Raw genomic sequence first — 14,930 nt, 5'->3', positions numbered from 1 at the left:
CCTGTTCCATATACCCTCCCATCAATTCTAGTCCAGTCCAGTCACAGGCACTTCCTTCCCAATAAAAGTCAGGGCCACACGTGAAAACAGTCATATTATATGTCAACTAAGCTGCATTTCCAGTACAGCATTCTGTATGGCCATAACAAGAAACCAGCTGTCAACTTACATGAATGGCCACTGCCAAACTGCGGCAAACCACAAACTTGACCATAAAGTTGCCGAACATGCTGCATATCACAACACAAATTATTTCAACAGCTGTTTAACTACACAGGCCATTTGGGTACTGTCTTCCAGCATAAGTTTCTCTGAACTATGCAAATAAGAAATCTCTCTACAGCACATACTATGCTCTTGCAGACTACCTGGTCTAAACCTAAACTAGCCTGTTCATACTAACTCACCTTTCCTTGCCTTTTTGCAACTCCGTTCTATCCATACCACTCCCTCCCCATTCAGAGTATTCACTATCTTCTCCCACCACTTTCACCCCCCCCCCCCCGCCCCTTCCCCCCAAGGGGGCAGCTGTTAAGGGTATAAATATACTATCCATTAGTGACATATGAACACTTTTGCTGGACAGACTCGGACCAAGGTTTCTTGCTTATTACCTACACCACTTCAGCTATCCGTGCATACTCCCCAGAATGATCCAAACCTCCACGTCACACTGTCTACACCCTTATGTCATGGTCCACTACAATCACCACCTCATGCCGCAACATTACTTGTATTGTCACAACAGGGAGAAAGACATCACAAGGTATCGAGACTGGTGGTGTTATCGTTGTATTTTGGACTAAGCTGAAGGTACAATGACTACAGGTGTGTGACTCTAGTAGACTATGACACAAGGAAGCGTAACATGTACAGGTTTGGGGTGATTCAGGGAGCACGCACAGATACCTGAAGTGGTTACGGCGATCGCTTGTGATAACCAGAAAGTCCGGGTTTCAGTCCTGGTCTGGTACAAATTTTCACGTCATTAATGGGTTGCATATCTATACCAATTACAGCTGGTGCCAAGGAATTTGTAGTCGGTGAATACAGATCGAAATTCCATGCAGTTGAAAACTTCTACACACCGTAAAGCAAAATTTGATTTCTGGCACAAGAGGCCTAGGCACGTTGTAGGGAGCCACACTGTAATTAACGTCACTGACCGAATCTGGAATGAAGATACACTGAAGTGATAAATTACACACCTACTCTAAGAACGCAACCAACAGTAGATTGCATCGTAAGGAGCATGCTGCCCCCTTTGTTCCCAACAAAAGCACCAAAAAAGGTTTGTCGTGAAACCTGTAAGGCATTTATGTTTTGATTCAACCTCTCCAAAATAGAATAAGCAGCAATCAGAAATCTGTGGTATGACAAAGGAACTACTTCTGCTAAATGATAAGGGGCAACACTATTACCCTTAAGTCACACGTGTGGACTACAATAAGGAGATTTTTTTCATTCTTTTGAATGCCTAGAGACAGACAGACATCACTCCTACAAATAAATCCTTGCAGGAGTCATTTTGAGGAAAGTAAAGGACTCCTTTATAATGGTCTGGTGGCCACAACTGGTCATGAAAATAAATGTGTCTTTAAGCATATGGACCTGCTTTTTAATCAAACCCTCTTTATTTTATTACACTTTTGGAGTTTCTAATAATCATTTCTAGTCCACTAACAAAATGATCGTCAACACAAGACTTATACATACCGAATCCAATGGTCCTCCCACAGCTTCATCTCCGTCTGCACAACACCCGGTGTAGTTGCGCCAGAAAAGTCACTGCGAACTTTACTCATTGCGACTTCGTAAGCTCCCTGAGCATGTTCAAAGAAGCCTTGCTGCTCATACATGATGGCAATATTCGTCTCGCGGTAGCGAGCATGTTTTTGCCACAGGCCAGCCCACATGTCCTCCTCACTCAACATTGAGTACATGTCAGAAAGAGCATCGAGGACTTCTTGCCACTGTAAGGAAAATATTCAAAAATAAAATTTCTACTCTCAGTAACATTAAAAATTGAATATCACTTTCCAGGAAAGTTTCACTATACTAACAACCAGAATGAACAAGGCAGTTTATCACACTATAATCAGAAGACCAGGGTAGAATACAAACAATGGAAAATATAAAGGCACCTGGGTCGTTGTGCCCAACAGTTCACCTATGTGTGTATGTGGAAATGCTTGTCTCATTTCTCTGTTAGCTCTGAGAAAGGACACTTTCTGAAAGTTCAACTGTCACGTGTCTGTGCTGTCTACAGCTCATTCTCAATGACAATTTGCGAGATTGAAGATACAAATATACAACATGCCATGCGAGGTTCATGCTTAGTATCACAAGTTCGAGAAGAAGAAGAAGAAGACTTGCTGAAATAAACTTCTGGCAATGTTAATAAAGATGCTGAATACTGCTGGAAAATGTTTCCACACAAAACAATTTTTGCAGCAATTAGCAAAAAAATATGAAATGATAATTAATAAAATCTGTCTTTCTTTCATTGCTCGGATTTATAAAAATTCTGTAGGGTAGCATAAGCGATCTCATTCATATCTTTGTCACTATATGACAAACATGTACTGCAGAGAAACAAACTTGATAATTTGCTACACACTGATAAGTGTAGCGACTTTGCTGTTCCAATTGTAATTGTAAAAATAATAAGAGGCATATGTACATATTAATAACTAAGAGCAGAGTTGTAAAAATACTCTGATGCTCCACAGAGCTCTGCAGTATTGTATGAAAGGAGTCAGGCATACGGATTATTGCAATGTGCAGGACACCAACTGTCACACACAAAGAGCAGTAGCAGTGCAGCAAGAGACTGTAGCTGGCAAAAGTCAGCACCATCAAACAAGTTGAGTTGGCCCATCCAATTGAGATATGAATGTGTTGGAAAAACCCTTAACAGCTACACTCACACAATAAGTGGGAGCTGTGCAATTTGCTTGTAAATATACATAAGGAAGGAAAGGTGGGATAAAACAGATTTTTGGCATTTATTTCCACATTGCCAGAAGATGGTATTGTCACAGTACAGCCATCAGTCTTTAATCGCCTCCTGTTCTTTCCCCTGAACCAAAGTTGTAATACATATTTCAAGACAGTACTTTTTCTTAAAATAACAATTAAGACTCAAACTGTCCAATGGGGCTCAATAATACATCAAAGTCAAAATATAAACAGTCCATTCCACAGGAAAAGTGACTTATGAGAAATAAAATAAAAGGTGCTGTTTATTTTTAGTTTACATGAGTTTTTATCCAACTTCTTGTGAGTCAATACACATCTCAAAGCACTGTAAAATTTTTCAAACAATTGTGATACTCAAAATTTGAAATTGTTACAGTACCATGGTTGCAGCCTTCTAGATACATGAAATCATGTCAAAATACTTCCCTTTCATTATTATTTTCAGTTTTGGAAATAACCAGACTTCACATGGAAACAAATCAGGCAGATAAGGAGGATGTTCAAGCACCACGATACATTTTTGAACTAAGACATCATATATGATCTTGCTTTTGTGCACCAGTGCATAATTGTGTAACTAATACAGGGTGAGGTGTAATATCGATTGATTTTAAAACACATGTGACACAAGCTGCATCGGAGAGAGGTGGAGGGGATAGTGTCAGTTACATTTGGCATGAAATAGCATTTAGTCATAATGGAGCACTGGACCCCACAGCATTATGTGTACGCTGTCAAAGCATTTTATCAAAACGGTAGTTCATACCAGCTAGAACGTCATGCATTCCACAAGCACTTCAACATTAATTGGAATAGGCCAGTTCCATCTGCCAATATGATTAAAACATGGGTTGACAACTTTGAGGATACAGTGTCAACAACAAAGAAGAAAACTGGGAGATTAAAAACTGTGTACACACCTGAGAACGTCGAACGTGTAAGTGTTACCACTGGGAGAACCTGTCGTTGCTCAGCTCACCGTCACAACACAATACTTGGCATAATGTTATGATTTACACCAAGATTTGCACTTTCACCCCTACAAAATACAAATGGTTCAGGCCCTTAAGGAAACAGATTATGTGAGCCAAAGCCAGTTCTGCTTAGATTTTCTTGCATGATTAATCAAGATGAGGACATTGTAAACCATTTGTGGATCAATGATTAAGCTCATTTCCATCTCTCCAGTTGTGTGAACAAGCAAAACTTTCGTTTTTGGAGTGACGTTAATTCTAGAGAACTGCATCAGCAACCATTGCACTCTGCAGAAGTTTTTGTGTGGTGTGCCATGTCTTCATTAGAGATCATAGGACTATACTTTTTTTAAGATGGTCTTGGCAATACTGTAACAGTGACTTTGCAAACATAAGCAGACATGTCGGAAAACTTTTTACTCCACAACTTGCACACTACGAAGTAAATGATGAGATGTTTTTCCAGTAGGATGGAGCAACCACCCACACTATTCGAGTAAGCATGTATATTGCCATTCATTCATTTTCAAATCATGTGGTCTCCCAAAATGTGGATATTGCATGGCTCTCTTATTCACCAGACCTCACAACATGACATTTTTCTTGTGGGGTTATCTGAAAAGCAAAGTCTATCAAGATAATCCTCCGCAAACAATTGAAGCCCTGAAAGAGCAGATCAAACAGGAAGTTGTTCAAATCCCACTGGCAATGCTGCACAATGTGATGAGTCACTTCAAGTTTCGACTGGATGAATGTGCGCGTCAAAACGGACACCATATTACCAGAGTTACCTTCAAAAAATAACCGATGTTATAGTATTGCAGAAAATGCTTTTTTCATTTATTTTAAGATAATGAAATTTAAAAAAATTTAATGAAGTGTTTTTACTTAACAGCCTTTTAAAAGTCGCTCTTCATTTTGCCTCACCCTGTACCATGTTCCTTGATGTTGGTATTCAGGTCGAACATGAACAATCCTCACCCATAAACGGTTTAAAATGTCCAGGCAGTAACCTGCACTCACCATTTGACCTTCTGAAGCAAATTCTTTATAGACAAGTCCTTTTGAATCTCACAAAACAGTGAGCAGTCCCTTGACATGGCTTTTCTGAATGTGCACTTTTTTCTGTCCCTGAGATTCTGGACCTTTTCATCCAAACTTTGGCACTTTATAAGTAGATAATACTGACAACACCAAGTTCCATCATCAGCTGTTATGATGCAAGACATTAAGTCTGGGTCCCTAGCAGCTGGTCTTTTCACATCTCTGAAGTGTTTCGCTCTGTTATCTCACGTGGGGCACAAAGCGACAACAGATTAATTTTTTGCCTAAACTCTCAGTTAGAATGTGATGCACAGTTGTTTTAGCAGTACCTTGAGCTCAACATATTAGATGTACACTGATAATTTTGAAGAAAATCACCCACTTTCTGCACATATTCTTCAACTCTTATTGTCAGTGATGCTCCTGGATGTGGATCATCACGAAACCTTGCATACCACTTAGAAATGTTTATGACTCTTGCTTCACTCCCATAAGCAGTTTGACTCCTTTCAAAATTGTCTGTGGCACTTTCACCAAATTTAAACCAATACTTAATGTTTGCATGTTGCAACATTGTTTCTTACTAAAGTCCAAAACATACTGCTAAAATTTCGGTTATTAAGCAGTCTGTGATGCCAGCGTGGTTAAATTTAAAATGAAACACAGTTGAAATACCTTGTTGGTTAATTTATGCATCCATTAACAGATGGCTTTCAAAGTTAAGCGAATATAAAATCGGTCACGTTTCCAGGCTCAGCAGAACCAGAGTTTCTTCAGAACTATGTCTGGCAATGAACCTGAGCAAAAGGATAGGAACATGAAGTCTTGTGTGTTACATGTGTAATTAACCAGAGTAATTTTCTTTTTCATATGAGTGTTCATCAGACACTCAAAAAACTCGTCTTCATTAACAAAAACGATTTGTTGTAACTGTCAGTTTAGAAATTAACTTCCTTTTGACTACTGAATCCTGCAATAAGCAAAAGCAGCTTTCTCTAACTGTTTCAATTAAGTTTTCATCAGTCTGACTGGAATACTATCATGACTCATGGTACCACTGAGTCATTCTTAATAATATTCTGTCGTGTTTATGCTGGTATGACAGAGAATGACTGCCATCTTTTCTCAGTCAATAGCCTGTTCTTCCACTCTCCTAATTTATGTACAGATTTTTATTAACTCATGTCCTGATGTTACAATATTCCATGCAAAAGTTGTATAATGCATAATAATAATAATAATAATAATAATAATAATAATAACAATCATCATCATCATCCAAAGAGCAAACTAGTATCACAAAGGGTGACTCACTTGATGCACAGGAGCACTGGGTTCAAATTCGTAGCAGTCACCGATGTCTCTCTTATTTTTCTGCAGGAGGCTCAAATTACCTTCAGCGATCATTTTTTCAAGTATCAGTGATATTCTGTGCCACAGGTTATGACTCTTACCTATGTATTTCATAAGAGAACTGGAAAAATACATCAAAATTAGTCTGCAATAAATTTCAATTTATGAAACATTTATGAACAAGAGGATCTCAAAACTAAACTATAAGGAGGCAGATGAAAGAGACTGTCACATGAATAATGCGAGAAAATTGGAAGAATGTTGTGGGCCATATGTGGAAGGACATTGCAAGCTTGAACAAAAAAGAAGGCATAAGGAAAAAATCAATATAACAGTATTATGAGAAGGAAAGTAGCTACTCATAATATTGTTACATTCCATCTTGGATTTTCCATTGTTTGAAAAAGTGGTACAAAAATTATTGTAATTACTTATCACACAATGAGGACAGCAGCAGTGAAGATACCGAAGCGTGTGTGATTGCGATGAAAAATGATCTGTCAAATAATGGTGATCTTGGGTTTTCTGTTCTCACACATGAAAAATAAAGGTAATGTCTTCATTCAATATTTTACACGTAACATTTGTGCATTTTGCTATACCTTGTTAATGGCAAAATAAACTATAATTTATACATGGTGATCATGCTAAATGGCAACTTTGCAGCTGTGGTTCTCTGCTAACGTATCATTCACATACTGTGTCTTCTATGGTTTGTATTGTTTAACTAATTCCAGACATTCCACTTTTCACATATTCTGTTCAAAGCATATTTTATTGTCTTTCAACCAGCTGACTATTTGCTCTCTGCTCAGAGGAGCTGCTGGTGCCTTATTTAATTGCAAAAAATGATATGGCACACTGTCCATTACAAAAACACTAACAGAACTGAGATTTGGTAGCAAACGAGTAACGAATCAGTCTTTAAAGGTATCTGCGTTTTATTTCCGTGTGGTAAGTGAGTGTGTCACTCCCCCCCCCCCCCCCCCCCCTCCCCAAAAATCATAGGACCAGGCACAAAGGCACTCAGAGCCAGCATAAACAATAATCACTCACCTTCCCTTTCTAGTTGGCATGCTCATAGTTCTGTGGCACGTGTCCTCTGTCCTTGCAATGGATTGTGCATGATGCAAGATTGACCCATGTTTCGTCAATCCATATTACATTCTTGGGATCTAATGCTAGCAACTCGCACAGGAAACAATATATCCATGCCACAATGTCTCTATGTTCAATTAGTAACTTTCTTCTTGAGAATTTTTTCTACTGGAGTTCAATTTTATTTATTTATTTATTTAAGCAATGAAGATACTTGTCATTCTGCCTGTTAACAAACCAAGGTCTTACAGCAATGACATCAACTTTTTAAGTGTCGAGTATTTCTTCCTGCTGTTGTATGTGTACATACATTGCCTGATAGCACTATCATCAAAGTTGTCTGTTTCAGTCACATGGCACGATCTCTCACTTGACTTTCCAGGAGTCAGAATAAAAGAGCTGCCAGCTGAAGTGACAGCCTCTTTATCATTTCTGACTCACTTCATTGTCACTGTAGGTACGTTCAATGCTTCTGCTACCCTCCCAATCACTGGTATCGAAAGCACACTGTTTTCCCTTTCCACTTCACAGTAAATACGCAATCTGTACATAAATTCAAGTGCTTGATATTTCAACATAAGTCCTTTTCAGAAAGTCCTGTTCTCTGCACTACAGGAAGCCATTTTCCACACAAACGACAAGCAAATCTGATTAGCCACCATGGACACATGAAGTTAATACTCTTCTCTCACTGTGGGAGGTGGCCATTATTTTTTTGATTTCTTACATAAAAATGTATTCCTATTATTTTACTTGATCCACACACTTTATCAGTACTTCAACCTGACTCTGAAAAGTGAACAATAAGCATTCTTGTATAAAATACTTATTCTGTATTTTCAACTTCTCCTTCCTGATATGTTCAGTATTCACAAGTATTTTGTCACTATGGGGTTTAGGGGCAAAATCTAAGCCAATTTAAATGTTACCTTTCAAAACCAGAAGTTTCTTGAGCCTGCTAAATGGAGTTGTAGGAAACAGGTTTATTAAAAATAAATAGAAATGTCATCTAAGATTAGGTACCTACGCAGACACAGTGACTGAAGATCACTCTATTCTAATACACATGCAAGATCCAAGCAGTGTTGCTAATTCCCCCTCATAAGCAAGTGAATCATTACGTTTTCAAAAGTATCTTATATCATGCAGCTGATAAATAAGAACATATTAAACAGGACATCTTATAGCTCTTATTAAAAACCGAAATCAGCCTTACAGTCTTCATTGTTTTCCTCTCTTCTGCTGCCAGAAATGTTTATACTAATTATACACTGGAAAATCCAGGATCGAATGTAACAATGAAATGAGAAATGTCTGCCCACTATTCTTCCCACCCCTCCTACCGTGGTATTCCACCGTCCACCGAACCTACACAATATACTCGTCCATCCTTAAACAACCCCTGCTCCCAATCCTTTACCTCATGGCTCATACCCTGTAATAGATTTAGATGCAAGACCTGTCCCATACATCCTCCTACCACCAGCTATTCCAGTCCGGCCCTAACATCACCTATCCCATCAAAGGCAGGTCTACCTTTGAAACCAGTCATGTGATTTACAAGCTAAGCTGCAACCTCTGTGCTGCATTCTATGTAGGCATGACAACCAAGAAGCTGTCTGTCCACATGAATGGCCACCAACAAACTGTGGCCAAGAAATAAGTGGACCACCCTGTAGCTGAACACGCTGCCAAACATGATATCCTTCATCTTAATGACTGCTTCACAGCCTGTGCCATATGGATCCTTCCCACCAACACCAGCTTTTCTGAATTGCGCAGGTGGGAACTCTCCCTGCAATACATCCTGCGTTCCCGTAACCCTCCTAGCCTCAACCTTCGTTAGTCACCATCCTCACCCATCCACCCCCCTCCCTGTTCCCATTCCAGCACTACACAGCCGTCATTTCACCGCCACACCCAGTCTTTTATTTTCTCTCCTTTCCGCTAGTTACCCCCACCTCCCTCTGCACCTTCTCTCCTGCCCTCCACCTAAACTGCAACACTTCACTGTCCGCCACTCCCACCATACTATCCCTCCCCCTCCCCGCCCCTGCCTCCTCCTTAGCCCCACCCAGTCGCCACTCCCATCATGCACTGGTGCTGCTGTTTGCAGTGCGGTCTCAGCTCTCTTAGACTGCAGGTGTGTGTGCCAGTTGTGTTTATTTGTGTGTGTGTGTGTGTGTGTGTGTGTGTGTGTGTGTGTGTGTGTGTGTGTGTGTGTGTGTGTGTGTGTGAGAGAGGGAGAGAGAGAGAGAGAGAGAGAGAGAGAGAGAGAGAGAGAGTGCGTGTATATGTGTGTCTACTGCTGACAAAGGCCTTAATGGACGAAAGCTTTAATTGTGTGAATCTTTTTACTGTCCCTATCGCGACTCGGCATCTCCGCTATATGGTGAGTAGCAACTTTCCTTCTCTGGTATTGTTATACTAATTATAGTCATTTATTCATTTTTACATCGTGTTCTGTAAACTGTATCATGAAGGAAAGCCTTCGGGGATAATAAATGACTCAAGTTATACATTAACAGGCAGAAGCAGTCAAAGTGACTAACTTCTGCAAAGAATACTAAAACAAACTAGGGCTAGTGCTAATCTATTCACACTGATAATGATAGGATTTGAAGGGTTTGCTGCAAAAAGGAGAGAGCTTCATCCTGGAGGCATGGAGTTAAATGTACTTCTAACGGGAGGGGAAAAACCTCTTTCATTCTGCCCTAGAATTATGTAGCTCAAGCCTTTAGTCTTCTCTAACCCAAGAAATAGAGGATCCAATCACATTAGTTTGCTAGATGAAAGAGTTACTTCTTTATTATGTCAAACAACTGCTGGTATTTCTTTATAAGGACATTATACAGCAGTATTATCAGAAGTGTGGTGTTTTCTAGGTGTGCCTCATGTTTCAATTTTTATGAAGATAATAGTGAATACCATTGAAAGAAGTGATTAGTGATTCAGAAATAAACATTATTTATCTCTGGATCAAGCATTTTATGAGTGACTTATGATTACTTTGTATAGTTCTGAATATATTAGAAGAAAAGAAGCTGCACTGATAAAAATCCATTGCTCCTCCTCTTACACTATTCTGCTGCTATTTACATCTTCTACTTCATACTAAGTATAATAATTTTTTTCTGATTTTCGAGACCAGTATAAAAAACTCAACCTTAACATCGTCAGTAGCAGCATTATCATGTACATTTTCCAGATGCTTGTCAGCAACTTATGTATGTCAACAACTTATATACTGGGAAATTAATAAACCTCTGTAATATGAATGTGTTACCAGCAAAGCATCCTCAAGTTAAAACAGCTTGATGCATTATAAAACGAGTGGCTCTCAGATTACTATTTTATCTTTTTTGTATAAATAGCTGAGATTTCCAATTGTGATGTATCTTTACAAATTATGCTTTTGCCAAACAGGCCACGTTAAAGTTATATCTTAATATGAAACCAGAGCTTCTGTACTTACGGCTTTAAAGGTAAGTTGTCAATGCATCTTGTGAGGCCTTCTGTGAAAGAATTCAGTGCGCTTGGATGGCAGTCCTTCTGGATAACATGTGCACCACTGGCGAGGAAAGGCACTAAGTCTGTGATTAGAGCCTAAAACATATTACAGCTATTGAGTAAACGTAAAGGGGAAGGAAACACACACACACACACACACACACACACACACACACACACACACACACACAACCACACACACACACAAAATAGCTACTTACTGACTGTTGCCTGTCGCTTAGTACTCTCCATACTCGAGGGAAGAAATCCAGCCATACACTCTCTGCTAAGCCAGTGTCCATATGACACAGCTGTGCCATTGCAACCAGGAAATGGCTCGTGTACGTATTCCGAACAGATTCCATGAATTTGCTCTGCCGTATCAACATCTGTCGCAGAGACATCTTTCGGTTGTTCCTCGCTTCCTCACCATCCTTTGCTTCCACACCTGATACTATGCCATCCAGGTCAATTTCACTCTGTCAAAGACAACAGAGAAAAAGAATTAGCATACTGTAGTTAATAGGTTCACTTTTTACAATTATATAAAATAATAAGTGAGACAAATGATAGGTCATGATTTTTTTATAAAAAAAAAATCGAATTATCTACGATAGAATTTTACAGGAAATTAACTCTTTCCAATTCAGTTTTTCTGCTAACTTCATTCTTACCAACCCTTTATTTATTTTATATGTGTAAGGCTATAAGGCATTAATAGTTATTACAGTACTGTTATAAAAAAATAAAATGCAATAGGAGTTCACTTGACAACTTTATCATCTTTTACAATGATTTTTAAACTATGTTGTTGTTTGGTTATGGTTGTTCATCATTTACTTCTGTATGGTACTTCTTAAAACACTCTCCAGGCTTCCTCTTGCATGTTACACAGTAGAAAAAATTTTCCTTTCTTCCTCATTTGCTGCAAACCATGCAGTTCTTAGTTGACTTTTTTCCCACTTTGCATTACAAAATGCTTCTTCCCACCTATGTCTCTCGATGTCAGATGATGATGGTCTTCCTATTTTCCTTGAATTTCTATTTCTTACCTGTCTGTCTAGGTGTCTGATTGGATTTCTTAGATAGGAAAGGTGACTCTGTAGTTGTTCTCCGTGTTTGTGTTTGTCTTTTGAGTAAAGAATATAACTTTTCACTGCAACAACTTCATTCAACCACAATGTACTCAACATAGTCACTAACTTCTTGTCAAGGAATGAAAGACACATAATTTTCATATCACTTTGATAGGTATATAACTACTATTCAGCAAATTTTTGTCTTCTTCAAACCACTTGGAAAATTCTTCCTAGATGGCACAAATGTTAAGTATTAGATGAAATTTCATTTTGTGCAACTACCGAGTAAGTTGAGGGTTCATGTAGGATCCATCACTAAAAATGTGATAGCCTGAACCACACAAGCTAGCAACTGCTGGGCCAAATGAACCACTATTCAGACTGGAAAAGGTAAATTAGGACAAATTAAAATTTCTGTAATTGTCATTCCATAATAGGGAATATGAGGAAAAATTTAATCATTTTCTGAATCACACAGACAGAAAACGCGAAAACCCCATTTCATAGGCTTCTTTGGATTTTAGCACTTTCAATTCTTCTTCTGAATTCTAATGAGCTCTCACCTATAGCCACATTTCTTTTTGAACCCCCTAGCATTCTTCACCTTGCTCCCTTTGTACCTTAACACTCCAGAGCTGCGGTAGGTAAAACTAAGTGCAGCATCTAAACTATTGATGGTGGAACCTTACTGCGTGGCAGAAAAAGGAACCTGAAGGGTTCACAATTGCCACCGCAATAAATTTTCCAGGTATTTGCTACAGGTTGTGTCTCTTCATCACTGTCTGCTACATGAGTAGAACCTGATTCTCTACAGCTTGTTTCACTGCACGCAGCTGAAGTTTCTTCCCAAACACTTTCATCAATAAATTCTCCTTTGTCCTTAATGTCTTCGAGAAGCCACCTGGCAATATCATCAGCACTCAAACGGTTTCTACTGACCAGAACTGGGAGGACACTCCCTCACCCCCCTCCTTCACATGCCTTCCGCATTCCTCATGCCAGACCCTCTTGTCACCGCCGACCACGACCCGCAAACATCGGTCGGCAGCCTCCTCGGGCAATCAACACCCGAACGCACCAAGTTGCATATTGCACATGCAAATGTCCAGTCTCTGCCAGCTCATTTCGACAAGTTCAAATATATATTTCAAAATGCTGATATACACGTAATACTTTTGTCAGAGACTTGGCTCAAACCAAGTATTCCTACAACTTCCGTAAACCTAGATGGCTATATCTTTCTCAGGCACGACAAATGCAACAGACGAGTGGGCGGAGTAGGGGCGTACATACGCTCTGATTTGTCACCTACAGTTCTACACACATCCGACAACAATGTAGATAAACAAGTGGAATATATGATCATAGAGATCAAATCACTTAACAGAAAGTGCTTAATATGTGTCCTTTACAAACCTCCTAAAGTAGGTGGGTTCGCCTGCTTCGAAACTGCCCTCTCTAGTCTCGAATCGTCATATGAACATGTAATTATAGCAGGTGACACTAACATTAATTTTCTGTGCAATAGTCCTTCCACTGAGAAATTTAAGAGGATGCTTTCTTCCTCAAATATGACGCTACTTGATCTGGTACCTACTCATCACACGACTACCAGTCACACTTTCATTGACATATTCGCAACGAAATCTCCGAATAATCCGCACCTCTCAAATATCTGCGCCTGGCATGTCTGCCCATGACATCATTTCCATTACGTATTCAATAGAATGTCCTAGAAACAAACAAAACTGTCTACATACCGAGACCTCAAACGCATAAATTTGCCTGAACTCGAAACTGAGGCACAAGAAATAGTTTGGGGGATGACCTCTACTCCCCTCATGGACATAAACGACAAACTCCACAATTTCACCAACGAAATTACTCAACTGTATGACAAATATGCTCCAATAAAGACCAGAAAAGTAAAAAGGCAACCTGCACCCTGGCTGACTGATGAACTAAAACAGCTCATGAATCTCAGAGATGCTGCACATTGAGCATACAAGATACACCCTACACCTGAAAATCATGCTGTATACAAGCTGAAACGAAACAAAGTCAGTCAAGCGGTGAGAAACGCTAAGCTCAGACATGCCCGTACATTAGCTGACAATAGATGTAGACCAGCTATCCTATGGAAAAATCTTCGTAGTCTCGGTTTAGGCAAAATAAAAGTTGCAGAAAATCACATGGTCCCAGCTGAAGAACTAAACCGATTCTTCACGTTACCTGCAACCAAAAAAGAGAGAGAGAGAGAGAGAGAGAGAGAGAGAGAGAGAGAGAGAGAGAGAGAGAGAGAGAATCATTGATTACTTCATGGGGTTGAACGACTGTAGCAAAGAAAAATTCTATCTACAGCACGTCGCTTGCAGCACTGTCAAGAAAGCCATAATGCGGATTAGATCAGCATCTACTGGACATGATGGTATCACTATCCAGATGGTAAAACTTTTTATTGACCAACTACTGCCCTCTATAACAGACATTTTCAATGATTCATTAATCACAAGTGTTTTCCCTGAGGCCTGGAAACTGGGACAAATTCAGCCACTGCCTAAAAAGGACATAGCCACAGCACCCTCTGACTACCGCCCCATCCGCCTTCTTCCTGCACTATCAAAGGCCTTAGAATATATAGTTCATGACCAGCTCACCATCTACCTCACTACTAACAACCTACTAGACGAATACCAATCAGGTTTCCATAAACATCGAAGCACAACATCTGCTCTGATAAAGGTGACAGATGACCTGAAACTTGCCATGGACAGACAAGAAGCGACTATCATTTGCTTTTTAGATTTCAGCAAAGCATTTGATACTGTTGACTTCGACATCTTACTGGCCGAACTTAGCGGTCAAAATTTCTCACCAAGTGCAGTGCAAT

The 14,930-nt window shown here is 39.5% G+C and overlaps 1 protein-coding gene across 4 annotated transcripts in view; it reads right to left on the bottom strand.

The window, feature by feature from the left end:
• The window catches only part of LOC126284735 (transformation/transcription domain-associated protein), a 392,578-nt gene that overhangs the window by 136,285 nt on the left and 241,363 nt on the right, over positions 1-14,930 (bottom strand). For all 4 annotated transcript variants that reach the window (XM_049983877.1, XM_049983882.1, XM_049983889.1 and 1 more), the window contains 4 exons: positions 11,183-11,440; positions 10,927-11,057; positions 6,315-6,474; positions 1,717-1,973 (listed from right to left, as the gene is read on the bottom strand). In XM_049983877.1, coding sequence (XP_049839834.1) covers positions 1,717-1,973; positions 6,315-6,474; positions 10,927-11,057; positions 11,183-11,440 — 806 coding nt within the window. The remainder of the gene's footprint in view (positions 1-1,716; positions 1,974-6,314; positions 6,475-10,926; positions 11,058-11,182; positions 11,441-14,930) is intronic.

The sequence above is a fragment of the Schistocerca gregaria genome, chromosome 1, assembly GCF_023897955.1.
Source record: "Schistocerca gregaria isolate iqSchGreg1 chromosome 1, iqSchGreg1.2, whole genome shotgun sequence".
Classification (NCBI taxonomy): domain Eukaryota; kingdom Metazoa; phylum Arthropoda; class Insecta; order Orthoptera; family Acrididae; genus Schistocerca; species Schistocerca gregaria.
This window is presented reverse-complemented; position numbering and strand designations above follow the sequence as displayed.